This window comes from Corvus moneduloides, chromosome 21 (assembly GCF_009650955.1).
Source record: "Corvus moneduloides isolate bCorMon1 chromosome 21, bCorMon1.pri, whole genome shotgun sequence".
Classification (NCBI taxonomy): Eukaryota; Metazoa; Chordata; class Aves; order Passeriformes; family Corvidae; genus Corvus; species Corvus moneduloides.
In genome coordinates this window covers 2723135-2751104 of record NC_045496.1, presented here as the reverse complement: position 1 = coordinate 2751104, position 27970 = coordinate 2723135, and the positions used below count along the sequence as shown (strand labels likewise).

General features: G+C 44.0%; 1 protein-coding gene across 4 annotated transcripts; it reads left to right on the top strand.

Moving 5' to 3' along the window:
* Positions 1-1023: 1023 nt before the first annotated feature.
* Positions 1024-27718, top strand: SEC16A (SEC16 homolog A, endoplasmic reticulum export factor). 4 transcript variants are annotated; one of them, XM_032130563.1, is made up of 32 exons: positions 1025-1078; positions 5007-7558; positions 8306-8818; positions 9380-9525; positions 11863-11948; positions 12810-12939; positions 13382-13580; positions 14655-14832; positions 15268-15410; positions 15841-15902; positions 16126-16264; positions 16523-16765; positions 17013-17110; positions 17646-17727; positions 17882-17999; positions 18220-18331; positions 18593-18698; positions 19155-19295; positions 19391-19504; positions 20107-20308; positions 20501-20743; positions 21419-21507; positions 21897-22055; positions 22296-22373; positions 22599-22655; positions 22826-22937; positions 23228-23365; positions 23446-23546; positions 23937-24011; positions 24622-24681; positions 25576-25650; positions 26065-27718. In XM_032130563.1, the coding sequence occupies exons 2-32, from the start codon at positions 5078-5080 to the stop codon at positions 26131-26133; spliced, it is 6549 nt and encodes a 2182-aa protein (XP_031986454.1). In that variant the 5' UTR covers positions 1025-1078; positions 5007-5077; the 3' UTR covers positions 26134-27718. The 4 variants fall into 4 exon arrangements, with proteins under 4 accessions (XP_031986451.1, XP_031986453.1, XP_031986454.1 ...); XM_032130560.1 differs by having other exon boundaries at positions 1024-1078; positions 5007-8818; XM_032130562.1 differs by lacking the exon at positions 24622-24681 and having other exon boundaries at positions 1024-1078; positions 5007-8818.
* The last annotated feature ends 252 nt before the right edge of the window (positions 27719-27970 follow it).

Below are 27970 nucleotides of genomic sequence, written 5' to 3'. Positions count from 1 at the left end.
GAGCCGCACCTCAGAGAGACACGAAGCTGATGAAGGGTCTGGAGCACCAGGAGTGGCTGAAGGAGCTGGGGGGGCTCAGCCCTGGAGGAAAGGAGGCTCAGGAGGGATCTTCTCCTTCTTCCCATCTCCCTGACAGGAGGATGGACACAGGTGAGGTTCAGGCTGTGCTCCCAGGGAGCAAGGGACAGGATGAGAGGAAACGGCCTCGAGTTGTGCCAGGGGAGGTTTAGATTGGCTATCTGGGAGAAGTTCATCGCGGAAAGGGTGGTTAAGCGTTGGAGCAGTGCTGGAATCACCATCCCTGGAGCGGTCAAAGGGCCACGTGGAGGTGGCACTTGGGGACGGGGTTTAGTGGTGAACACGGTACTCGGTGACCTTAGAGGGCTTTTTCAGACTTAAGGATTCTGGGATTCGTTTCTGATCATGATACTTTTGGACACGTGCACCGCAGCCTCCTCTAGTTAATGTACCTTTACTAATTAAGCCCCCAGGGACGTGCAGGACAGGACCTCGCTTTGCAACGAGTCACAGCTTGTCTCTGTGAGGCAGAATCTCATTTCCTTCTTTGTCTAGCATCACGAATTTCTCAGTTCCAGCAGCCCGAGGGAGCCCCTGACCCGCCCCGCGATGGGCAGCGGCTCCCCCGGGACCGGCACCGGACCGGCGGAACTCTGTCCCGCCCTGGCGGCCGCCCGCGCCACTGCACCCGCACCGGACACCCGAGGGGACCGGGACCGCAACGGGACCCGCAACGGGGACACGCTCCACCGCACCCCGGCCTAGAAGCGAGACCGTGTCGGCACCGGGACGAGGCGCCCCGACCGGGCCTCGAACCCGTGACGTGGAGCCGCCCAGCCGGGCCTCGAACCCGCAACTCGTCCCGCCCCCGTTTCTCTGCACTGAACAGCAACACAGCCGGGTGCGCGCGCCGCCGTGACGTCATCGCGCGCCGCGCCGTGACACGTCGGCGGCGGCGGAACCCCGAGCCGGATGTGCCAAGATGGCGGCGGCGGCCGGTGCCGGGGCCGTGAGGGGCGGCGGGGGCTGCTGAGGGGCCTCGGCCGGCGGGGGCTGCCAGGTACCGCGGGGCGCGCCCGGAGGGAGGGCCGCGGGTCCCGAGTGGGCTGCGTGAGGAGCGCCGGGCCTAAGGTGCGGGCCCCGGTGTCTCCGGTGCCAACCCCGCCGTGCCTCCGGGTGGGCCTCGGGGCTGTCGCAGCGCAAGGAGCCGGCGGGTCCCGCAGCCCTGGGCTCGGCCCCCCGCCCCGGTTGGAGCGGGTTGTGGTGCCGCAAAGAGGGGCGAAGGCGCTGCCGCAGTCGCGGGGCTGCGCTGCCCGGGGGTTTTCCCGCAGGATTTGGGTTGCTCTGTTTGGAGTGGGGCGGTGGGACAGGGACATTCTGCGGGGGTCCGAAGGTTATTCCGTGGGGTGCGGGAGGGAGAAAGTACCGTCTGATGTTGGCTATCACGTATTCCCTTTGACAGCAGCAGCGCTGGTCCCAGGTCAGGGCTGTTTTTCCGAGCTGTCAGGTGCCACAGGTCTGTGCAACTGGTGCTGACTCAGGAGTGCGGCTGCCTGAAAGCGTCGGGAGCTGCTGGGGTAAAGAACTGGTAGTCGGGCTCCTTTCAAAATAAACGGGAGTGCTCTGTGCTGCTTCTGTGCTTTTGATTCTCAAAGAGCTGTTTTCATGGAGTCACAGACTGGTTTGGGTTGGAAAGGACCTTCAAGATCATCTCATTCCACTGTCCCAGGTTGCTCCAAGCCCTGTCCAGCCTGGCCTTGGACACTGCCAGGGATCCAGGGGCAGCCACAGCTTCTCTGGGTACCCTGTGCCAGGGCCTGCCCACCCTCACAGGGAAGGATTTCTTCCTGAGCTCATTAAACCTGCCCTATGCCAGTTTAAAGCTGTTCCCCCTTGTCCTGTTGGCTACGTTTTAACAGAATAACATTTGTAACTCTGGTTGCTGCTTAGGAAAAGCCCGGTAGGAATCTGTCAGGAGCATGAATGATGCAGAACGTGTTCAATCTGTCACCCACATGTGTGCAGATGCGCAGCTGTCTGCGTAAGATAAAATTGAAAAAGTAGTTGCTGATTTTAAAGCTGCAAATCTCTTTTTCCAGCTGTTCCTGTATTTGAGATTGCAGTGGGGTTTTGTCACTTTGTTCTCATTAGGAATCTGTGTATGTGAACATGTTATTTATCATTTGGTTCGTGTGTGAGGATGAGAGTTAATATTAGTCCTCTGTAACCTGCTTTGGGGGCATAGTTATTCTGTTTAAGAGTAATTTATTTAGATAGGATTAAATTAAGTCCCATCAAAGAAATTATTTCTTTATAGATGAAGCTATAGAGCTCATTAGGTGAAATTATTTTTATGGCCTTGTCTAGGGCATTTTAATCTTTTTTTCCTCGTTGGCATTGTTTTCTTGGTATGCCTGGAAACACCTTCTGCAATTGTTACTCCTGGTGACTCATGTTTAGCAGGCTGCTCTGCTTTATTAATTAAAAAACCGGCTGAAATAAGAATTTCCAAACTAGATAAAACAGAGATGGATTGCTCTTAACTTGTGTAGTTATTTCTAAATTCCTTAAAATCAGCATTTCCGTTAATCCTGGATGAGGCACAAGAGAGGGTCAGTAGCACTGAGTTATCTTCTGTTTAAATTACCTGACATGGGCACGTTCATTTTATTTGGACTCAGTTCCTCAAATCTTGCTTGCTTTTACTACTGTGTGCAGTCTGTTAATATTAACTTTGCTTCTGAGGAAGCTGATCCCTTGTGTTGAACCTCTGTTATGCACCATCAAAGATCCTGTTAGAGGAATGGCAGGTTCTGCCTTAAAGTAGGACTTTACACTTATTTTAATTAGCTAATTACTGGTACTGGCTGTTACAAAAATATGGCAAAGTATTAGGATTTTTTTAATGAGACACTGCAAGGAGTAAAGCCCACATTAGACATTTGGAAGTGGGTATTTAAGTTGGCTTTTGTGCTCAGCTGTATTTCAGAAACAACTTTTCCATGAAAAACAGAACTATTTAGTAGATACCAATATTTTGTTCAGTGAAGTTTGTGCTTTCCAGGACATAACTGCCTTGGCAGATGGTTTCATTAGCTTTTTTCCTCCCCAGTCCAAAGTACGTTGCATAAACCCAGGAGTTTGTTTGGAGGGGAGAGAGGAGTTTTTAAAGTCTGCTTAATACAACAAAGAACACAATGAAAAAGGAATGGGGATGCCCAGAACAGCCAGAGGTTCCTTAAGCACGTGGAAATTGGGATGGGTGTTTAGGCAGAGTTTCCTGGAAACATGGTTGGCAGCAAGGTTGGTAAGCATGGCCAGCTGGAAAACCTTCACCTCAGGATTGTAACAGGCGAAAAGATTGCAAAGTCCTAAAACCTTTTTGTAAGCATTCCTTGATGGAATTCAGCAGCTGTGCTTTAAAAAGAATGGTGAAGGCACTTGCAAGTACTGCATGAAACTGATGGAGCTCTAATGCTTCTGTTGAAATCTGTTTTGTGTTGTCCTTCCCATCTTAATAAAACACAGGTTTATGGAGTCTTAACTGAAGATGTGGCTATGGAGTATATGGATATAGGGAAGAAATTGAGAGTCTGTATTGACTCTGAAAGAGGGACCTGGGTTATACACAGGGCTGTTGGAGAGAGTTTTCCTTAGGAGAAGTTGTACTGATGTCCAGTAAAGTCTGTGTGTTGTGGTACTGTCAGTGTGCTTTTTACTGGAATTTTTAGGTATAAATATTTATGAAATACATGTAGTATTTTTGATAACTAGAAACTAGAAGTTTGTCCTGATTACAAACATCTGACTTTTCTGGCTTCCCATTTTATTACTCGTGCTGATAAGATGCTGAATCTTAGAAGAACTCCAAATAAGAATTGTACAGCTTTTTTCTTTCATAAAAAGAAGTGCATCTGGTATGGAACCATTGCTGTGGTTACTTCACTCTGCATATTATAAAGAATATTTGTTGTGTACTATGAGAAAACAGGATTATCACATATTGCTAAGGCTTCACTGGGCTCCACTGGACAAGTATTGATGAATTCCTCTGGTTTTGTCAGCCTCCATCCTCCCCAGATTGTTAAGTGGTGATAAAATTGAAAAAGACACCCTGATGAATTTATTGAACTTCCTGTGTACCAGATTCCTCACTGGTATTGTTTGGAGTTGGAGTTGGATTACTTCCGAGCGTGTCCTTTCCACCCTGAAACGCAGCTGTAACCCTGATACTGTGCCAAAGTCCCGCCGGTGTTAAAGTGAGAATGGTCATTGATAGGTGGGGGTAGCTGATTGTTTTTCTATCCTTAAATTGAGTTTTGCAGTGCAGCATTCATCTAGAAGAGACGATATTTGTGACGAAGATCCAATTGTCTTTCTCAAAATAAATAACAATACTGTACCACACAGTGTTTTCTTAGTTAAACCAAAAGTGGACTGTTGAGGGTGATAACATCTGATGAATTCCTTCTTGGGATGCTTCTCATTTTACCTGTGAAAAGGTCCATTCACATGGAGTGCCAGTGCATCAGGGCTGAAAATCATCTCTAACAGAATTAGAGTTAGATAATGACTTCTCAACTCTTCGTAATTAAACTGAGCAGGACATGTTGCTGCAGGCTCTGTTCTAGGCTGGTTGCTGTCCTCTCCGTGATGCATATTTCTAGGAAATGTAACAGTGGGATACCATTGGAGGCTTTGACGCTAGTACAGGTCTGAACTGTGTTTAATTAGTCTTACTTGGATATATTTGTTAGTAGAATTGTTAAATAATGTGCATCAATGCCACACAGCCTTACACTTCATTAATGCCGGACTTGGATTTAGAAATTTAATGGAGTGTGTCAGTTTCTTACGTGTTCTGAGGAGAAGGGAGATACTTTCCACTTCAAATTGTTCGACTGATTTTGTTTCTAAAATAAAAGTTGCTTAAGTGCTGCATATATGATGAGAAAGGGAACTGACTTGTACCTGTGTTGTCTCAGCAGGGCAGAAGACGACATCTCTCTACTGCCTCCAGGGCCGATTTATCACCGTGTGACCCTGCCAGAGGGCCGCCATGCAGCAGCCACCGCAGGCTGTCCCAGCGGGAGCGGCTCCTCCTCCTCCCGCCGGCGTGGCTCGGAACATGTACTGGAGGAACAGCCCACTCAGCAAACGGGCAAACGCCGCAGCTGCCCCGGTGCAGCCCGTGACGGACCCGTTTGCCTTTGGCAGGCAAACCCCACAGGGCTTCCCTCTAGATAATCCATCCAAGGGCAACGCACTGGCGTTCCCACAGCCAGCCCTCGTGCATCCGCTGCCCTCCCGTGCCGGGGACAATCCTCATGGACCACACACGTCTCTGTCAGCTCCTGTGTCTCAAGCAGGGATAAGCACCAGTTCCTTTTCTAATGTTCCAGTTCCTTCTCCGTCCCCGGGGTATGTTATAAATAGTGCTGCAGAAGGGCATCCCAACGCCGATCTCGGACTCCGTGGGCCTGCAGTGCCGTTGCATTATAACCCAGGAGCAGCAGTGGAAAATTCTTTCAGTATGCATCCTGGAATGGTGGCTGCAGCAAACAAACCTGGAGCTAGACAGGATGTTGGCAGAGATCCAAATGATGCACCTTCAGGACCCAATGCAGCAGCATTCTTCCCACCACCTCCCCAGCAGCCTGGGTCCCAGTGGAGGCCTGTCCCAGGGAATCTGCAGTCTCCAGTTCGGAATTTTGTGCCCTATCCTGAGCCATCTCCTCAGTCTGACGTTCATAACGTTTCTCAGCCTTCTGTCAGCACTTCTCACCCTCCTCCACACACAAATGTCCCGCAGGGTCCTGGACACCAAGGTATTCCACAAACCATCATGCAAGCGCCTTTATCCGCTGGTTGTGAAAAGAATGGGAAAAATGGCCCTGCAAACAGCAGTCATCACATGAACAGCATCCAGCCTGGAAATGTGTTTAGGCAGAACACAGAAATGACTAACCCTTGGTTAAGCCAACCTTACCAGGAACAGTTTTACCCACAGCCACCTTTGCAAGACTCTGGTTTTGTCCTTCCCACAGCTCAGGAAAACAACCCCAAAAACCAGTCTCCAGCTATGTCTGAAACATCAAATAGGTCTATTCCCACCGATCGAGATCCAGGAACTCTCTCCATGTTTTTCAAAGGGGATGAAGCAGAAAATGAAGAAATACTTTCATCTGAAAAAAATTACGTAATGGAGAAAACAGAGTTTGATGCCTGTCAGCCAAATTTGGCCTCCCTGTATCACCAGCCTGTGCATCCTCAGCAGGGGGCAACCAATGTTCTCTCTCAGGCACAGCTCAGTACAGGTTCAGCTGGTGAGATGGTACAGAAAGGAATGGATGTTCAGTACTTCCCTAAAATTGCCAGTCATCAGGAGGCACAGGCTGCTAAGCACTCTCTGTTTGCTGGTGATGACGAGGCACAGATAGGTGACACAGCTGCTGGGTCCCAGTACGAAAATGTGGAGAACCTGGAGTGCATTCAGAATCAGGAAGTGCTGCCAAGTGAACCACAGAACATCAATGCTTCATCCCCTGCTGCTGGTCCTGATCCGTACAGGTACGGATCCTTCCCGGGTCAGATGCTTCCCAAGAACGCTGTTGTGAGCCATGCTGAAGGAGGACCAAACTTGGAGGCACCTGATTCCTTACCTCATCCTGTCCGACCAGACAGTGTCTCTTCCAACTACAGCAGCATTAGCCACAGGAGCACTTCCAGCTCAGCACGGCCCCCAGAGCAAGTCGGTACATTTATCCAGCAGGAAATTGGGAAGCCTGATGAGGAATCCTCTGCCAGCTTCTTCAAACAGATTGACTCCTCTCCTCTGGGAGGTGATTCAGGTGAGCTAAACCTGAGCAAGAACTACCATGGCAATCTATCCCAGCCTCCCACTCCAAGTCCTCCTAAACCTACAGGAGTGTTTCAGACAAGTGCAAATAGTTCTTTTGAACCTGTGAGGTCCCATGGAGTTGGTATAAAACCTGCAGAGATTGACCAAGCAAAGATGGTGGTTGAATTAAGAGAGAACCACTCAAACCAAAAGAATATCAAGAAGAACACAGCTGTGCCTGCTGCATCCCCTGGCAATCTTGAACAGCCACCAGATAATCTGGAAACAATTTACATGCCTCAGGTACACCCAGGGCCTCTTGCAGGCACTGGGGAAGCTGGAAATACGCTGCACTCTGGACCTGTTGTGGAAAATATACAATCAGTATCTGAGAGACGGTCCTCAACCAGAGCTCAGGGAGCAGTTAAGAAGTGTGATAGCCCAGCAACAACTTTATGGGCTCACAATGAGTTACCAAATTTTGGGGGAAATGTCCTTCTAGCTCCTGCTGCTCCTGCGGTGTATGTACCTGCCAAACAGACTGTGGAAGTCATTCAGCCACCAGAAGAAGGCCTGTCTAATCAGCAGCCATGCAAACCAGGGACTATTGCTGTGCAGCATTCCCAAGATGGAAATATAACTTTTGAAAATCTTGAGAATCCTCCCAAAATGGGAGAAGAGGAGGCACTTCAGTCTCAGGCAAGTTCTGGTTATGCAAGTTTATTGTCTTCTCCACCTACAGAGTCTTTGCAAAATCAACCTATTCTGATTGCTCAGCCTAATCAAAGCTATAACTTGGCTCAGCCAATTAATTTTTCTATTTCTCTATCTAATCAGCTAAGCAACAATGAAAACAATCAGCCAATGAAGGACTCTGGGGTTGGGGACAAGCCTGCAATGGGTCCCCAAACTTCACATGCTGGTGGGGAAAACGTGCCGTTACCTGTGATGCAAGTTGGATCTCTCTTAGTTAATTCACTTCCAAGTACTAATCTGTTAAAACATAATTTATTACAAAGTCCTGTTAATTCTTCTGATGCTTCTTCTAATCAGCCTGCAAACTTGCTAATGAAAACTCCTCTTAATTTGACTCCAGAAGGGCAAAAGAATGTTAATATGGAAGGCCTCGTTCCTGAATTTGCTAGCAAGCCAGGGTCTAACTCCTCTGTTTCTCCTGGGACAAATCTTCCCAGTGGAAGTGCAAGTGGACTAGTCCCCCCCGTTAATTCCATAGCACAGGCTAATAATTCTGCAAGTCAATCAAGTAGCAAAGAAGCTGCTGGAGTGCTTGACTTCACAGTGTCACGGACGTTGGAGAAAAGCAGCACAAGTAATTCTGTGCAGGTGCACAGTCAGTCACCCTCTGGTGCTCCAGTCCAACAGGCGGCCGGTGGCGCTGGTCAGGTGCGTCCCGAGGTGCCTGACAAACAACATTTCTATCAACAGGTGACAAAAGATGTACAGCACCAGGCTGTATCAGACAGAGCTGCGCAGGGAGCGCTGCCACCCCAACCACAAATGCAAGCAGCTCAAATGCAGCCACCAACATCTGGGCAGTCCTCCGTTCCTCCAGACCCCCAGATTTCCAAAGGGGCTAAAGCCATGCAGCAGGGGGAGAGCCAGGTGCTGGGCAATCGTCCCCAGCCTGGGGGACCACAAGAGGCAGGTTCAGCCCAGCCAAGGTACGACCAGACGAGTCCCAGGAAGCAGCCGGTGTCAGAACAGCCTCCAGGTGCTCCAGCTGCCCCAGCCCCTCCTGCGTCCACTGCTCAGTCAGTCCCACCCAATGGGCAGCAAGACCTGCAGCGTCCACCCCCACCTCAGACCCCTCAGGAAGCCTTCGGTCCACCCCAGAACCCTTACTACTACTACAGACATCCTTACGATGCTTACCAGGCTCCATATCCACCACCTTATCCTCCTGCAGACCCCAGGACTGCAGCTCACCTTTATTACATGGTAAGTTTTCATTTTGCCCTTTCGTCTCCCCTTAGTATGTAGTATTAATTTTCATTTCTGAGTTACGAATTTAAGCAGTTGTGTCATGATCAATATTCAGCAGAGCATTCATGTTAAGTGTTTAAGTGTAGGGAAAATCCAGACAGCAGTAACAAAATTGACACTGCAAAGATTATGGAAGCTTAAGTAGTTCCTGATATCAGTTCCAGTTGGCACAGATGTCAGCTCATAGCAATTTGTTTGGTTCTTTGGAAAAAGTTGGCAGTTATAATGGGCTTGGCTGTCCAGGTGCTCAAATTTGGTTCCTGTCTGCTGCCTGAATTATTGGTGATTTAGTAGAGAGGTTGAACTGCCTTTAGTCCAGACATAATGGTTTTTTTCTTTAAGTTGAGGATATTAATAACTTGACTGCCACAAAAAGTAATGAAAGCTAAACTGTAGTTTATTAATCTGCATCTCTTCAGGTATCACCGTTGTGGTGTGAATGGTGAAGTTTTTCGGTTTTAACTGTTATTTTGGAGGTGTGAAGCCTCTTCCCTTGCCTGTGCTTGCCTTTTGCAGGAGGACAGCTATGGGCAGTACGACCCCCGGTACCGACACTACGACGGCAGCGGCGCTGCCTACGTGGAGCCCGGGAGCTATCGCTATCCCGAGCCTGAACGGCCCAGTTCCAGGGCCAGCCACTGCTCTGACAGACCTTCCTCCAGGTGTGTAATTCCTAAATTGAGTCAAGATCTGGATACCCCAAAGCAGAGACTCTAGTGATGCCTGTTGGAGTTTTACAGCACAAACCACAGGGAGGAATTCAAAACCTCTTTGTGTGCTGCCATAGGGACAGACGGTATCGAATGCCACGTCTGGAGAGGATACAATTCCACAGCCTCTTCTCTTGCTAGAGCCTTGTTATTCCTTTCATTCAGTTCTCTGGGGGTTGTTGGTGTTTCTGCCAGGCAGGAAGTCACTGCTATGGCCTCAGTGCTGATGTTTGCTGTGAAAGAGCAGTGCAGGCCATGGGTTGTTAGTCACTACTCATTTATTTTCTGCCTTGCACTTAAGCAGGGGCCCCTCATTCTGTTAATGAATGGCACTTTTGCCCATTGGTTCGGGTTTGCCTTGCAGGCACCATGGATACACAGTGGTTCAGGTGCTCAGAAGAGAGAGTGGTGAGTCAGGTGACAACATCCTGGTGCTGTGTCAGGTCCATTTGTGTGACAGTTCCCTCAGCTGTGGATAAGCTTTCCTCACAAAGCTCTCAGGCTGTGGTCTGGATGGCAGAGGTGCTGTGTGGGCCCGTCCCACCCACTCATTTCACTGCAGGTTTTGATTAGGGAAACTTAAAAGCCTTGATCTGTCTGATTAATATGAAATAAAGAAAATTGAGAGGGGAACAATGTGTTCAGATGCTCCTTGAAAATATTAAATAAAAGTAGGATTAAATCTCTAGTATTTCTCAAGAAAGAAACAGCAAATTCCCTTGAAGAGATTGCTGCTTTCTGATGATTATTGTGTGAGTTACTTGTATGAACTTCAATTAATGGTAAAATGTTACTGTTGTTATCTGCTGAGGGGTTTTGCAGTTTCTAACAGAGAAACTCCAGTTACCTCTCTGGAAATTATTAAACCCTTTGTAGTATTTGTCCGTTGTTTGTAGTTCACTCATGGAGCAGTGATCAAATTACAAATACAACATTTTGGTTACCACCTGCAGAAGATTATAGGTGTATTTCAGTCTTGAGGAGCACAAAACAGTGCCTGTAACTCCATGTGATAACTTTTACCATTTTATGAGTGAATTTAAGTGTGCTGTGAGCTCTTGAAATGAGATGATAACCTCTAGTAGCACTTGTCGTGTGTACCCTCCTGAGGTACTATTTTTAGAAGGGGTTGAAGTTTCTGTATGTGGCAGTGGGCAGATCAAAGCCTCTTAGAAGTGGCTCTGTCAGGGCTGCTGTGTGAGTGCCAGTGCAGTCAGACAGGGGCTGTGGTGAGGAGCTGCAGAGCAGCAGAGCTGTGTGTGTGTGAAACTGCCCTGAATGTGCCAATGGTGGTGATGCAGCTTTGTAAACGCTGCTTGGGGGAGGGAATGGGATCTCTCTGGGGGAGACTGGGGAGACTGGTTGGGTGGCTAAACCTGATCTGATAAGATCAGACCTCCTCTGCAGAGTGAGTGCTGTGTTAGCAGACTTCCCACACTCCTTGACTCGCTGGGCCACTTTGGAGTTTGCACTCCCAGTTGTAGGGAAGCATGGAAGTTGCCATCACTTCACACTGGCGTTAAATATCTTCACCTGCTCTGTGTATATGCACAAGTGTGTTTGTGAGTGTGATGCACCTGTGGAGGTACAAACATCCATGGATGTATACATATATATACATTTATGTGCATACATGTAGACACTGCATTTTTCATCTAACATTCATCCTCTGGCTTTTTTCAGAAATTCTAGGATGCTGACCTGAAAATGTTATCTAATAAAGGCTCATGATTTTTCGAGCAACGGCCACATCTTTCTTTTTCCATCAGAAGAATGCTAATCATTTTTTTCTGTGCGCTGACCCTTACTTCGCTGTGTTGGTTTTAGCCATGTTTTTGTGCTCCTTTGGACAATCAGCTCTGTAAATGAGTATTTTCTTCATCAGAAGCTGTATAATAAAACACCATTAAATTTGGAGTGGCCATTATTTCTTAATGAATTGTTAAATTATCAACTTCTCTGTTGAGACAGTTCAAAGGATGCTAATTATAGCAGTAGTTTTTGTGATTAATTGTCTGTAAGTAATTAAACTTATCACCAAAGCAGTTTACAATGCCACTAAATTATTGTATGCTAAGGGCTGTCAGCTTTTGATGGCACACAACAATTTAGTGCTGTATTGGGTTGTAAAGTCTTAACTTTATGATTCCCTGACTTTCTGGAAATGCATTGTTTTAACTATGAAACTATCTAATCAGTTGTGGCATAGAGTTTTTCCTACCTCCTGCTGACTTTAGAAGAGATTAAGGTGGAATAACAATTTTTTTATACTTGTGTGCTTTCTTTCAGGCAAGGGTATACAGAAGATTATTATGGAAAAAGTGGATGGACTGATTATTATTCAGGCTATTACCCAAACTCCTATGATTATGGAGGTAAGGTGTCAAAAAGAACTCTGATTTTTTTGCCATAGAAAATTGCAGATTTAAACAATAATTTATGGGGAAGAGAAATTTTAAGATCAGAGAACCCACATGAATATAACTGGTGTCCTTTCAATGACCAGCAAGACTAAAATTATGCTTGCTGAAAATTGATTTTTTGCCTACTTCAGTTCTTAATACCTCTCCATCTTTCCTGTATGTTTTTTGGTCAGTAGAAGTAGTAAATAGAAAATAAAATAAGTTTTTTCCTCACCTCAGTCTGCCTTTCACTGGGGTGTGTCCTTGGTGTGTGACCTGCAGGCAAACCTGTAAAGTGAATTTTAGGTGGCTGTAAACAGAAGTTGACTCATGACTGGATTTTGGTTTTGTCCATCATTATCTGAGTGCTCACTGAGATATGCGGGCGTTGGGAGTCTGGAGGTAATTGCTTGTGTAGTGCCTGGGAGGGTTTTAAGCAACATCTGTCCACATCCTGAGATATTTTGCTTGGCAGTCTGCAGACTGATCACAAAGATTCTGTGAATGTCATAACAGATAGTAGGATTGAGTTTTAAAGGTGTTAGAAAAGATCTGATGGCAAACACTGACCCCTCAAGAGTAACTAACTATAGCAACCATCTTTTTAGAGAAAACCATGTTTTCTCTAAAAGGTGTAAAATTGATCTTTAAAGTTGTTGTTTTTTTTTTTTTTAACTAAAAAGAAGTGGACATATTTACATAGCTTTAAGTACATTGCTTTGGTTTTGCTCTGTGCTTCAGGACCAACCCAGTTTGTAATTAAAGAGAAAGAAGTAGAAAAAGATGATAGCCAAGGTTACCAATATCTGAACCATTTATTTTTCTTTTCCAAAGATCCAAGTCGCTGGGAACGATACCCATATGACCCCAGGTACAGAGACCCTAGAAGTTATGACCAGAGGTACTGGTATGATGCTGAACACAACCCTTACCAGAAGAGAGAAGCATATCCATATGGCAGCAGGTTTGTCCAGTCAATCCACGTTCTCCCAGTGCTCTTTCCAGAGCTGGAGCAGCAGGTTCTCTGGAACAGACTGCTAAAATGCAGTGTTACACAAATTTCACAGTGCTGCTAGTCCTTTCTGTAGCTTTAACATAGGTCATTGAAGGAAACCAGATGAGCTGTCACATCACTCTGAGAGAAGGATTGGAGGTAGCAGCACTTGTTTTCAAGCTAGTTGAACATTCTGTGGGTTTTTAGAGCAGACTCTGAGTATGATGTTGGTCTTGATCTTGAATATTCAGGATGAACTCCTTGAAGGAATGTCAGTTTGTTTGCTGTAACAAGAACCTCGGTGTAGGCAGTGGTTTAAGAACCCTTCTGGAGTGAGGTCTGGTTTTCCTGACAGTCACCTCCCTGGGGGCCATGGCTGGCTGTGCTCATTCCTGCTTTGTCTGTCCATCAGGAATGACCGCTACGAGGATAACTGGAGATACGATCCCCGTTTCACCGGGAGCTTTGATGATGACTCGGAGCCCCACAGGGATCCCTACGGGGACGAGTTTGACCGGCGCAGCGTCCACAGCGAGCACTCCGGCCACAGCCTGCGCAGCTCCCGCAGCGTCCACAGCCACCAGAGCAGCTTCAGCTCTCGCTCCCAGCAAGTGAGTTCCAGCTGCACACACCAACCTGGCACTTCCTCTGTTGGGGGTGGGTGAAGCGTTAGAAAATAAGAAAATATTTTGGGTGTTAGCGCAGGGAATGTGTGTTTTGAAAATTTTTGTAAGTTAAGGCTGGTTTTTAATACCGTTTTGAACTTAATATTTGTCACAGTTGTCAAGAGAACTTTAACCAAAATCAGCACTCAGTTGTGCAAGTTGCTACACACACAGAAATGGAAAATTTCCTCTACTGAATCCATTTGCTGTTTGTGAGAGCTTTGCCTTCCCTGTGCTTGGCTGTAGTGGACAGTGTGCCTGGCTTTGTGTCATGTCATTTTTCTCATCACGAGCATGACTTGTGTTACTGAACTTGGGATGTGTTAAAGGACTAACTCCATATTTGTATGATGTTATTTTGACTTTAAAAGCAAAAACCAAAGCTAACTGATTACTCATCCACTTTACACCGCAACTACAGATACCTGAAAACCTCAGAGAATATTTGGCTAATTTTTGAGGTACACTTTTTGCTCATGTAATGGGTCATTTTACCTGTAGTTGGTTCCCCATGTTTCATGGAAGTTTAGGTACTTTCCCAGTCTGAATTCCAATTCATTTAGTAATATTTGAAGTAGTACTGGAAATCATTTAGGCATTAATCTTTAGGCACCTGAAGCCATTTGGCATTTGTTGGGTTTATTCTGTTGAGACTCTGTCTGTTACAGCAGAGGTGAACATTCATTCTGACTCACAGTTGCTGGTAACAGAACTCATGCTTTTCACACAAGAACATAGAAATTCTGTTGTGAGAGAATTGAACGTGCTTGGATGTGAACAGATCAAATGATGGTAAAAACACTGGGGGAGAAGACAAAGATAAATTAATTATCTGCTGTGGCCTGTGCTACAGAAGGATCTCGCCGGGTGGCTTTCTGCAAGGCAGTGGTGCAGTAAGCCTGGTTCCCAAGGAGCATTGACAATGGAAGCTGTCAGGAGGGAATGCTCACAGTCTGCAGTGCTGCTTGTTGTGTGTAACTCCAAGCTCCCAGCTAACCCTCACTGATCTGATCTGTCTAGAGCCAGCTCTACAGGAGCAATCACAATCTAACGGGTAATGCCTATGAAACCCCTGCGCAGGCAGTGTCGCTCCATGCGGATTATCCCTATGGAGGGTATGATCCCAGCTTTGATGGACAGCAGCCTTTTACAGACTATGGCTACCCTGCTGAAACGGGCTGGTCAGCTGTGGAACAAGGTATGGACACGCTGGGGAAGGAGGGGAAGCATTGTGCTATAGATGCAAAACACTTCTCTGGAAAATCTTTTCCAAAGTCTGTTGATGTCTGTCATTAGCTCTTTGAAGATGTGTTACACGTTTGTACAGAGATCACAGAAATGTGTCTGATACAAACAATCAAAGCCCCTGCATTGAAAAAAATAAGTGGATTTTAAAGTTCTTTAGTTTACTTTTCTAGTTATTGCAAATCTTCAGATGTGAGACTTTGGGACTATAAAGGAACCGATTAATAGTTTAACTGATTAATTAACTTACAAAGTTCAGCCAAATTAAATGACAGAGTGTTTTCCACTAATACTCCAGAATTATTGAATTGGGTAAATACATCAACAAGTTTACTTAGTTACAAGACATAGTAACCTGTTCTTATTTTATCTTTTCTCCCAATTTCAGCACCTTTAAGGCCCTCAACACCTGAGAAATTTTCAGTGCCTCATATTTGTGCCAGGTTTGGGCCTGGGGGCTTCTTAATAAAAGCACTGCCAAACCTGCCTTCTGAGGGCCAGCCAGCTCTGGTTGAAATCCACAGCATGGAGGTAAAGTTTAAAAGGAAAAATGGGAAGTAATGGAATAAAGGTCCTTCTTTTGGAAGGGGAGTAGGGAACTTGAATCTATAACATCCTGATTTCTTTTTTTTTTTTAATGTCACTGCATGTATCTTTACCAGTTTGGGCTGTAATCATAAATAAAACAGTAAATTTAAAAGTTCTTTTCCTCTGAGAGATGACTTAGTCATGACGAGATCATCCAGCTCTTTATAATTTTGTTCAGGATGATGTACAGAGTAACTTCCATGTAAAGTAGATTTCATAATTTATCATCCTTGAGCAGGTTGTTAGTCACCCTTTGTATTTTGTTAAAGAGGCTTGATTACATGATGGGTTATGTTCAGGTCTGGGTGTTTTATTGATAAAAAGCAAAATTCATAGGTATAAGAATTTCTTATGGATTATATTTGTGTTTCAGACTATGTTACAGCATTCTCCAGAGCAAGAAGAGATGAGAGCCTTTCCTGGTCCTCTTGCTAAGTATGTTCTTGCAGTTTCCAGAAATAACTTTAAAGCATTCAGAAATAATTTCTTCATTGCCTGTAAATTACAGCATTTAAACTGACTTAAAATATTTGTGGCTTTTCGCCTGCTTAAATAATACAGGAGCTTTAAATTTATTCCTCAGACTAATCACACATAATGACCTGAATGTTTATATATGTCTCATTAAAAACTTCTTTTCTTAATTTTTTTTTTTCAGGGATGAGACCCATAAAGTGGATGTTATTAATTTTGCACAAAGTAAAGCTGCACAGTGCTTTAAGAATGAAAATTTAATTGACAAAGAATCTGCAAGTCTTCTTTGGGACTTTATTGTACTGTTGTGCAGGCAGAATGGGGTATGTCTCACTGCTCAAGTTTTTATCTGCCCTAAAGGATTTTGTTCACAAGTAGTTTTTGTGTAAAGATCAGGAATACGTGTTATAGTCACTGATCATGGAATAGTTCACAGGCTGAAGGAATGTGGAAACTGGGCACTCATCCTCAGCTGCTCAGAGGTGCTGATGTTCACATATTGCTGTTGAAGTGACAAATAAAGTGCAGGCAGTGTTGACATAACAGGTTTTTCAATTTTTGTTTTCTCTCCACACACACAGACTGTTGTGGGAACAGACCTGGCTGAACTTCTGCTCCGAGATCATAAAACAGTGTGGCTTCCTGGGAAGTCCCCTAATGAGGCAAATTTGATTGATTTCACTAATGAGGCTTTGGAACAAGTGGAAGAGGAATCTGGTGAAGCCCAGCTCTCATTTCTCACTGATAATCTTCTAACCACAGTTGACAGTTTTGAGAAGGAGACTGAGAGATTCAGGGAGTTGCTGCTTTATGGCCGTAAGAAAGTGAGTGCTTGTGCTGCTACTTACTTTTGCAACATTTATAGTGCATATAATATTTCATGGCACTGCACTACACTGATACAGAAAATATTTTGCCCTACAGTTCATAATCTAAAGCAAAATAGTATTTGTTTTCTAGCTTTTATCTGAACAAACGTATTTTGATTTGATCACAAATTACTACTGCACAGCTGTTTTGGTGAGTAATATGTGAAGCTATTCCCAGTAAGCTAATTTGTGTCTTGATTAGGATGCTTTGGAGTCTGCCATGAAGCATGGTTTGTGGGGTCATGCTCTGCTCCTTGCCAGCAAAATGGACAGCAGGACACATGCAAGAGTGATGACCAGGTACTGAGTTGCTTTTTGATTAGTGAAATTTGGCTGCCTGTTCTGCTAGTGAGGTGGAGAATGTCAAAATCATGCGTTATCCATAGTAGTTCATGCAAGAATTATGCCTTAGTTTTACTGTGTATTTATTTGTCATTTGTTACTTTTTATTCTGGGGTCTTCTGGCTGAGAAGTTATTAAATCTGAGAAGTTATTTTCTGCCACCTGTTCCATTTAAGGGGTATTTGAACAATGTCATCTGTGGCCTTGCTTGGGAAAAACTGCAAAAACTCAATTGTTAGTTTTGTTAAAGTCAGCTGGCTTGGGGAGAATCCAGAGGTTTTTCCTAGCTTGGACTGACTGGTGTTACAGTGCCAGACCCAGTTCACTGGGAATGTTTTACTTTTGAACGTTATCCCAATTTCTTCTTCAGTGTAGTATTTTCACACAGCACTTCCTTCTCTTGAACTAGGTTAGATTCATTGCCACTGAGAGCTGAAGTACATTTTAACTGCTTACCCCATGTTTGTGTTTTTTCTCTGCAATGTCTCTGCAGATTTGCCAACAGTCTCCCAATTAATGACCCTCTGCAGACTGTTTACCAGCTCATGTCTGGAAGGATGCCAGCTGCATCCACGGTAAGATTCACTGGGAGCTGCAGGGAGGAGTGGAGTTCCCAACAGAAATCTTCCTAGAATGTCAGAGAAGTTGTTTTGGTCGTTTTTAGGTTGAAACACTTAGCCATGCAGAGCTCCAGTCACTGATTTGACCTAGTAATTCTTCTAATTTTAGTGCTGTGGAGATGAGAAATGGGGAGACTGGAGGCCTCATCTAGCAATGGTGTTATCCAACTTGACCAATAATGTGGACTTGGAATCCAGGACCATTGCTACCATGGGAGACACTCTTGGTAACTCTTGGGGAATGAACAGGGTGATGACTGAAGGAAAAGCTTTGATTGCTCAGCTTATGTTTTTTGAAAACAGGCAATTTCTTCATAAAATATAAAGTGGAGCACTTTTGTATGGGCTTGTCTCTATTGTGAAAGCATTTGAATGCAAAGCCAAACAATACAGGACAAAGGATGTGCCACTGAAATATCCTGAGCTCTGTCCTTTATTTTTCTGCAGCTTCTAAAGGCCTGCTGGATGCTGCTCATTTTTGTTACCTTATGGCCCAAGTTGGGTTTGGAGTTTACACAAGGAAGACAACAAAGCTTGTCCTAATTGGATCAAATCACAGGTCTGGCTTTCTTTTTTTTTTTTTTTTTTTTTAACCACAACTTTTTCAACGCAAAAATGAAAGTTTGAGAGACTGAATTGCATTGCTCCCCTTGTCCTCACAAGGAGCAGCTGATTTTGAAATAACTATTTGATGTGGTGTCTTGTAGAAGTTGTTGATATTTTGTGTCTGACAGAGCTGTGTGACTGACACCGACAGATCTGTGTTTCTTGTCAACATATATAAACTCAAATAATATTTTTCTTCTCCTGTTTGAAACAGCTTGCCGTTTTTAAAGTTTGCCACCAATGAAGCCATTCAAAGAACAGAAGCCTATGAATATGCACAGTCACTAGGAAGTCAGCCTGGCTGCTTGCCCAATTTCCAGGTGAAGAGCTGTTCCTGTTTTGGTTTGGTTTCTGCTTTGGCAGATTTCATGCTTTTAATCTTTCATGTGCTGTAGTCAGTGTGGCAAATATTTTATCTGCTATGACATCAAATATCCGTGGATAGCAATGTAATATAGCTGTTTTCCTGTTTGCCACATTTCATTTTCACTTTTTTTACCTCTACATCCTGAACTTCTGAATTTTAACTTTTTTTATTGTAATTCTCTATTCCAAAAGAAAAATCCAGCAGAATTTGCTGGCACTAGCTGTAGATAAATAGACAACTTCCACTGGATGCATTAGGTGGAAGAGGAGAATTGAATGCTTGTTCGTTAAATTTTAGATGTGATAATGAGATACCTGAGCTTTCAGCTGAAATGCCAGAGTGCCTTTTATTTGTTCCCACTCAGAGTGTTGTGAACACTTGGTTTATTTGTCCTGCTTGCCTCCCCCAGGTTTTCAAGTTCATCTATGCCTGTCGGCTGGCTGAGATGGGCCTTGCTGCCCAGGCTTTCCACTACTGTGAAGTGATTTCCAGAACTGTCCTGAAAGATCCCCATTACTATTCCCCTGTGCTGATTGGCCAGCTAATCCAGGTACCAGGAGGAGGAATGAAGTGTTTGTGGCTGGATATTGTAGGTGGGAAGCTGTGGCTGATGAACTCACACTTCGCAATGGTTCTTTTCCTCAGATGTCATCCCAGCTGCGCCTGTTTGACCCTCAGATAAAAGAAAAACCAGAACAGGAATCTTTTATTGAACCCTCCTGGTTAGTAACACTTCGACATGTGGATGGACAGATCAAGGTACAGTGTGTGCTTTTCAGCATGAATTATTCTCTTTAAAGGATTAGTGTAAATCCAGTTTCCAAAATGTTTTTTTCACACTGCTAATCACAGAAACGTGGGAAGTGACCTTATACACTCATGTCATAAATTGCAAATGTTATGATGTAAACCAAGTGAATTTGCCACACTTTAGTGCTCTGAGATTCAATACAGAATAGTTAAAGTTGTATGAGACAGGTTTTTCTTAATACCATAATGCAAGGAGAATTGCAAGACTCACTAGGTTGCAGTAACTCCTGCTGTAAGCAGGGGATCTGCTTGTCATAAAATTGTGTGTGAATTAGTGTTCCTAGATTATAACAGAAAGGAAAGAATTGCCATTTCTTTAAAGAGATGTGTTAGCAATTTGAACCCTGAGCCCATTAACTGTTTCAATTCAAAAACAAATAAACTCTTTAAATTATTGGTTGAACTTGGCTTATAAATGGCTGACAGTTCATTTCTTGACTAACACTAAAAACTTGTTTTCACACCTAAGATTTGCTTTGCTCTGTGTTCCCTTGGTTATGAACTGAATGTCTAGTACAGTTCAGTTAATAATATTTTGCTTTTTCATGCAGGAGGGTGCAATAGCCTATAACACAGACAGATCCACTCCCCCTCCATACGAATGCAGCACTCCCAGCTCTGAACTGGACCGTGCCAGTCAGTGTGATGGGGGAGGTGGCCGTGACGTGGGTCCAGGTGCTGAAAATGCCTTGTTGGCATCCTTGTTACCTAATATGGCTCAACAGATGCAGAGCGTGCAGCTGATGCCTTCAGGTTGGTGTTTCATGTCCTTTATGACAGAGAGAAAACAAAGGTTTCGGGTTTCTGATAGAAGAAACCACTTAAGAGGCTGGTTGGAACAGGGAGATTTCACTTCTGCATTGTATCATTCATAGGGTAAAAGGTTCACACTGGAATTTCTGTTTAATTATAGCTCTTAACTCTGGTTTTTTTTTCATGCTGCAGTACCTCAGGCTGTCCTTGATGGCTCAGCTGCCATGATTCCTCCTCCTGGTGACCAGGGAAGTGTCCCTTTCTACCCAGTGGCTCCTCAGCCTCTTGGTCCAGGATCTGGCTTTGTACCTCAAGGATTTTCAAATCCCTATGGAACTGAACCATCCCCACTGTATTTAGGGTCAACACTACCCCCAGGAGGGCCACCACAAGAAATGGAACCGCGATCAGAAGAGCAGACAAACCTGGAAACAGGTCTGGGATCTTAATAAACAGCTTTCCTTCCTTCTAAGGGGAATAAAGTGTTGTGGGGAATAATTCAAAATATCTCAGTATTAAAAAAACAGTCAATGTTTTGAGTAATGAATTTAAAAACACCATGTAATGGTATAGAAACATCTGTAGAAAGTTGTAGTATTCATCCTGCTTTTTTGGCTTACTTTAAGAGTGAGGTCAGACTCAGCAGATCATGATTTAGACCCTGACAGATCATCCCTGAGTGCACTGGGATTGGCAGTTCTGTTTCCAGGGTCTGTATCAGGGATTTCTGCCTCTGGATGTGAGCTTCTGGGACCCTGATAAGTTTCATTTCTGTGACAGCAGAGCCTGACACGTGTGGAAGGAGGCAAACCTAAGTTTGGTAGAGTTTGAGACGTGAGGAACCTTTAACTGCTCCATCCTGCTGGTTGCATCCCTCAGCCTGCTCTGGCCTGTGTTTAGAACAAACATAAACCCAGACAGGAGAGGGAAAAAAATCACAGCAATTGCAGCTCTCATTCTTTAAAAGACCAGGTTCTCTCTAGCACAAAACTCATAACTGGTGAAAACTTTTGCCTTAAAACTATTGTGGGGCTTGGGGGCTTTGGTGTTTGTTGTTGGTTCTTTTGTTGGTGTGTGTCCCTGCTAACATGATCTAATTTCTTTTTTAAGGAATGCAGAGAATTGCCCCAGAGTCTCCTTCACAAAACTCCTTCCCTGAACAGAGAGAGGATGATTTCTATGGCAGAATGGCTAATATGGTATTGTTATTTCATACATTTCTTCAGCTGCATTGCAGCACGATACAAGCACAAGAGGATTTGGGGGCTCTGTGTTATTCTGCAGCAAGAATTAAGCTTGATTTTTAGAAGTTCCCAAATAACCAGATTAAATGTCTTTAATTGTGTGGAAATTCTTGATAAAAAATTAATGTTGTGTCAGATATTCAGCTGCTTGTTTATTGTGCATTTATGTCCTGGCTTTATATCTAACTAGGCACCAGGACAAAGATCCATCTTTAGGTGTATTAACTTTTAGATCAGTTCTGCTAAAGGATTTTACAAAGAAGGATTTTTTTTTAGGAAGATGAAATGTGATCCATCACTGCAGCAGTGACAACTTTGTACTTTGCTGTGTATTTGTTACGCAGGGCTATGGGCGAAGATCCCGAACAACCTCAGAGTCCTCTGTTCATTCTGTGGGACGAGAGAGATCCAACTCTGCAGCAAAACAACCCTCTCCTCCTCCCTCTGCTCCTGCAGGGAAAGAGACTAAAAAAGAAACAAAGAAGGAGGCAGCACCTAAAAAGGTAAAATTTCTTAGAAAGGTATCTACAGTTGGAGGAGATTTGTTAGTAAATGTGGTCACCCCTAGTCCACGGTACTTAAGAGGTCCTAATTAAATTGTTTATTCCTGTTTATTAGGCGCAACTCTGGGCTCAGAGTTGAAGTTCCTAACAGAAAACGTGTTGTTGCATGAATGTTTCTTTTAACCTGCCTGTAAAGACAGTGGTGAGAGAATTAACTGAGTAGATTGAATTTCTTTGCAGACTGGTGCAACCTGGTTTCGCTGGCTGATGGGAAAAGGAAAGAATGAGGCTCACCTGCCAGATGACAAGAACAAATCAGTAAGGCCCCAAAAATCACAAAAACCTTTATACACTTGAATTTGTTCTGATGTTCTCCTGGATGACAGATGAACATTGTTTTGATGAGTAAACAAATGACTGTAAAACTTTGAAGATTATTTTTATTCTAAGACTGGGGTTTTTTTAAAAAATAGTTACAATTATTTTCAACTGTTTTAGCAGCTTGCTCTGAGCTCTTTGGTTTTGACTGTGATTTTCTTTTAGATTGTTTGGGATGAGCAGAAACAACGCTGGGTTAATCTGGATGAACCAGAAGAAGAGGTAAAAACCTGAGTCCTCATGATTTTTCCAAGTGGAAAACAAAAACTAGGCATAGAATTTTCTTTAATCTGTTATTGGCTCTTAAGAGCTGCTTTTTACTGATTTGGATTAAAATGTGCAACATCAGTCAACGATGTGATTGGATTTTTTTCTTTTTTGTCTCCCTGCAGAGTAAACCTCCCCCACCACCTCCAACAGGATTTCCTAAAGCTGCTCAGTCTGCTCCCCCTGGGCCTGGAGGCCCACCTGGTGCTTCTGTCAATGTGTTCTCCAGGAGAGCAGGTAACAGCCAGCACTGATATTTAAGACCTTTTCTGCATAAAATATGAAGGCAGAAGTCCTGACTTCTCCAGGGTTGTTTGGGAACAGTTGGCAGCTCAGTGGAACTGTGGCTGTTGCTGGTTTTGTTCGTGCCCAGCTCCTGCACTGCCGTCACAGTATCATGACTTGGGTGTGTTACTGTTTGTGTCCCTGGAGTGTTATTTTCTGATCCTGAAAGATGCTTTAAGCAGCAAACTTCAAAGTAGACACAGGCATGACTAACACAAGGCTTATTTTTGTTCCTGGTTTAGCTGGAAACAGAGCCCGTTACGTGGATGTCCTGAATCCAGGGGGCACCAAGGCAAGTGGTGCTGTCCCTGCACCATCAGACCTGTTTGCCCCCTTGGCACCAATGCCCATTCCTGCCAACGTGTTTGTTCCAAACTCAGGTGTGTGGATACGAGTGTGGGGAGGTTGTATGGCCGTTTATGGGTTTGGTGTGTTTGGCTAAATCCTATTTCCTCTGCAGTTCCAGGGGAATCCCAGCCCGTGGAAGGGAGTGGAGCAGCAGAGCACACACCAGCTGCAAACCAAACCAACACAGACCCTGCTGCAGCTGTGGAACCAGAGGTGGGTTAGAAGGAATGTCTTGTGGATAGAACTCAAACTTCTTATTCAAACTCCCCCTCATGATTCTGAGCAGCAGTTTCACAGCCACAGTACATAAAGCATTTTATTGTTGTGGGGATTGCGGGTTAACGTTTTACTTAAAGAACAGGAGAAGGGGAATGCACGTGAAAATGGAAGTGGGAGGTTGCATTTCCTCATTTGGCAGGGCTGCAGCTTCCATGGGTGCAGCATGTGCCAGGAAAGGGCCCAAGAATACGGGAAGAGTCTTACACTGCCTGTTACACCTGCCTGATGTGTTGTAACATTGTTCTGCTTCAGTGGGATCTCTAGGGAAGTGTGAAATAGCCTCACAGTAACAGTGATAAACAGAAGTGCCTTGTTTTTCCTCAGTACTTAAACCCTGCAGCCCTTCCTCCAGGATCTGGACTTCCTGTTCCTAACCCTGATGGCTCCCAGTCAGGCGAGGTAAGGCTTGTTGCAAAGTATTTAATTAATGACTTTTACTGTTAATTGTAATGGTCTTACAATGGGCCATCTAAAACAACAAGTAACTGATTCAGTGGCTGATGAGTAGCCAAGATGGGATTTGACTGCCTCCAGAATTGTACAGAAAAGACCTCTAAGCCCGTATGAGAAGTTCAGCCTCCATGTCCTACATTCTGTGATCTCCTTTTCCTACATAAGTACTTTTAAAAGCCTTTTTCAGGGTAAAATATCAGTAGCAGTTTAAGGGTCTCTTCTTGCCTCCATGCATGCATATAATTTCACTAATATTAAGTGCAAGACACAAGGAAAACAAATTGCTGTGTGCCAGGCAGAGTAACATTACCTTTGTTCCTACTTAATGTTTTCTACCTACATAGTTTCGTGCTTTAAGAAGTCCTTTTGATTTAAACTAACTTCTGGCTTTACGTTTGTTTTTGTTTTGTTTTTTTTTTAACTTGAAGTTGGTTTAACCTTTGGCAGTGAGACTTTGACAATGAAATAAAACAACTGAAAGCTTGGGGCAGTGACATGCATGACGACTTTTTTTATTTGTGTTTTTTTGTATTTGTGTGTTCTTGCTGTTTTGTAGCTTTCGCGCTCTAGTTCAATGAGTTCATTATCACGTGAAGTAAGCCAGCATTTTAATCAGGTACATGTGGCTGGCCATTCTCATTTATGTTAACTTATTTACTTCCTCTCCCCCCCCCCCCCCCTTTATTTTGCATTTGCTCAAATACTAATGCTACTTTTAGTCATTTCCCCCTCATTTCACAGAAATATCATTAAAAGTAGATCATGATGTAGTGTTCCTTTTTACACTCAAACAGGGTCTTCAGTTTTGTGTATTTATGAGAGTGCATGTAATCCAGGCATGCTTTTTATTTATGTTCCTAAGATATTCACATAATTTCATCATCTTTTTTTTCTGGGATACTAAAGAAATCAGTTGATTTTAAACAAAATACTTCAAAAATCCTCAAACCAAACCCAACAAACCTCCTAAAAAGACTCAATACAAGCAAAACTTGGTCATTCTGCTGCTGCCAGTCTCAATTTGGTAATAAACCATCTGCAAAAGTCCCTGTAGGAATTAAAGGAATGCTTCATCTGCTGGGAGTTCCAGAGCTGTGGGGTCACCACAAAGGGGTGACACAAACCTTTCTGATATTTCTTAGTAAAGCAAAACCTGACATAGAATGTTTCTTTTGGGGCAAGTCCTGAGGCGTACTAACAAAGGCAGAAGGTACTAATTGAGTGGAGTTGCACTGGTGTCTTGTGTTGGTTTTGCATGCTTTGGATCTGCAGAGCTATTTGCAGTTGATGCATGTGACATTGTTTGGCCAATTCTTACATGAAGCCAGTCCTGTTCTGGATCTGGATGCAAACTGTACCAGCACTCTGCAGTTGTTCCAATAGGCTGCGCTCTCCATGTTGTTGGCATTATGAATATCCTGTAAATATCTGCTCTGTATAACTTAGCAGACCATGTTGGAGAGGCTCTGGAGCTCTGCCCTTGTCTAATTTCAGTGTTTTCTCTTCCCAGCCTGCCACTGTTCCACCCTCAGGGGCATCTTCAGCAGGAGCGGTACCGTTCTACAACCCCTCTCAATTTGCACAAGTGAGTAAAGGCCTCATCTTTCTTTCTCCTTATTATCCAACATTTCTTAGAGCAGCTGTGGCTGCCCCATCCCTGGAAGTGTCCAAGGCCAGGCTGGACAGGGTTTGGAGCAGCCTGGGATGGTGGAAGGTGTTCCTGCCCATGGCAGGGGATGGAATGTGATGTACCTTAAAGGCCCTTCTGACCCAAACCAGCCTGATTCTATATTTTGAACAAAACTATTGAACAAAACATGATTTTGTGCTCTACCAACTAGGGTTGTTCCACATAGTGTTAAATGTCCACAAAGATCAGTCTGGAACCTGCTCAATTTAACAAGTTTCCATTCAAAACTTTATTCCAAATTTTTTAAAATTTTGTCTCCAGCATGACACTTTTACAGAACATTTTGTTTATTCTTGTTCTTTTTTTCAGTCTCCTGCAGCCACTGGAAGTTCAAGACTGGGAAGAATTGGACAGAGGAAGTATCCAACATTGAAGTAGAATACAATGGCTTTGTATTTGGAATCATCACTCATGTTCTGAGTATGCAAAGAACTCTTCAGCCTTATGGCACGTGGCATCAGCTGCAGTTGACATGACAGAAATTTAATGATGGGTGATCTTCACGCTTGCACCTCATCTACTCAAACCATTACCAAACATGAAATATATGTAACTTTTCCTTTTCAAAACCTGGCTAGAAATAGCTTTGCTGTGATAAAGAATAGACACAAGAGAGGAAATAGTTGCTGTCTGTTACAAAACCTGTAAATTGCATAGGCAATTTATTCCTCAAGTTTATTTTAAACCTTACTAGTGTGACCTTCCGAGACATAGTTTCAGGGATTCCTTAATTTCTGAAGGATGCTCCCCTCCCAGCAGGGGTTAAAAAAGAAAACATGTCCACATTGTAAGATAACACTGTGGCCTTAAGAGGACCATGCACAATTGTGATGCTTTCAGCCAGAGCGTGGAGCCAGAGATGTTCCCCTAGGAGAGGCTCGCCCAGGAGATGCCTCGTGCTGGTTTGGCTTTTGGGAGGGGGGAGGGGGCCACAGCTCATCCAAATAAATCGACCTATATTGAATGAAAACTGTGACTGTAATCTAATCCTAATTTGATTTGGATCTTTCCTAGTCTGTATGTAGTTTGTGGTTTAGACTACCTGTAAAGCCAAGTGTATAGTGGGAAGGAGCTCTGTATCATAGCCGACGCTGTTCTCTTGACGAGTGAGTGTTTGTTTAAGTGCAATACGGTTACTTTGCTTTCTCTCAAACTGCTGGCACTCTGCAGCTGGGGGGTAACAGCTTGGAAGTTGTTTATTTTTTCCTTTTTGGAGTGCCAGAATCAGTGTAATAATCCGTTCTTGAATCTCCATTACTAAAATAACCAAGGTCTTAAATAGGTAGCAGCTAAATTTCGTACTAAAAGTAGGTGGATTAGACCTCTACAGATGGACTTTAAAATCTTTAGGTTTAATATAGGAAATCTTGAAGACCATGATATGCAGCGTTTATATTCACTGAAGAATCTGAATTATCTGCAAAGAGAGAAATAAACTTTTAAATATTTATTAAATCATTAGGCCATATTTTATTTAGAACTTGCCACCAAACTATTTGATTTTACTTGAATTTCTGCCCAGGAGTAGAAGTAATACGAATGTGAAATTGCCAGTATTTGTCCCCAGTTGTTTATTTTTTTTTTTTCTTTTCTTGAATAACACCACTTTTCTAAGATCATGATAGCCTTATGTATGTTTCAGAAGCTTTGTATGCAGCCCAAGTAAAACACTATTTGGGGGGATTAGAAACCTTTGGGTGCTGGTCCATACTCAATTCCAGACGTGGGCAGCAGCAGTCAGTGTGGTTTACTTTTCTATAATTGAAACCTAATCAGACACTTGGCTTTCCTCTAGTCCAGCCAGGCTGCTGATTATTTTCTCCTTTCAGTAGAGACTGCCAAACAACTTCATTCAAAGGAGGCTCCCTCTGAGCTGGGAGCAGCTGTCTTTCCTAAGTGTAAGATTTGACACTGTAAATTCTTAAATAAAATATTTTGCGCTCTGGAGCACTTTCACATTTTACTTTCTTCTTGTGGTTATTGTTTCAGTGAGCTGGGTGGAGGAACCTCTCCTGTTTGTCCGGGAATGATCTGTGTGAGGAAAGGCAGCCTGGAGTGTTGGTTGTGCATCAGAGCAGGTTTAGATGGGATGGTGGGAGGCTGGTGAGACCCTGGCACGGGGTGCCCAGAGAAGCTGTGGCTGCCCCATCCCTGGAAGTGTTCAAGGCCAGTCTGGACAGGGCTTGGAGCCTGTGGAAGGTGTCCTTACCTCTGG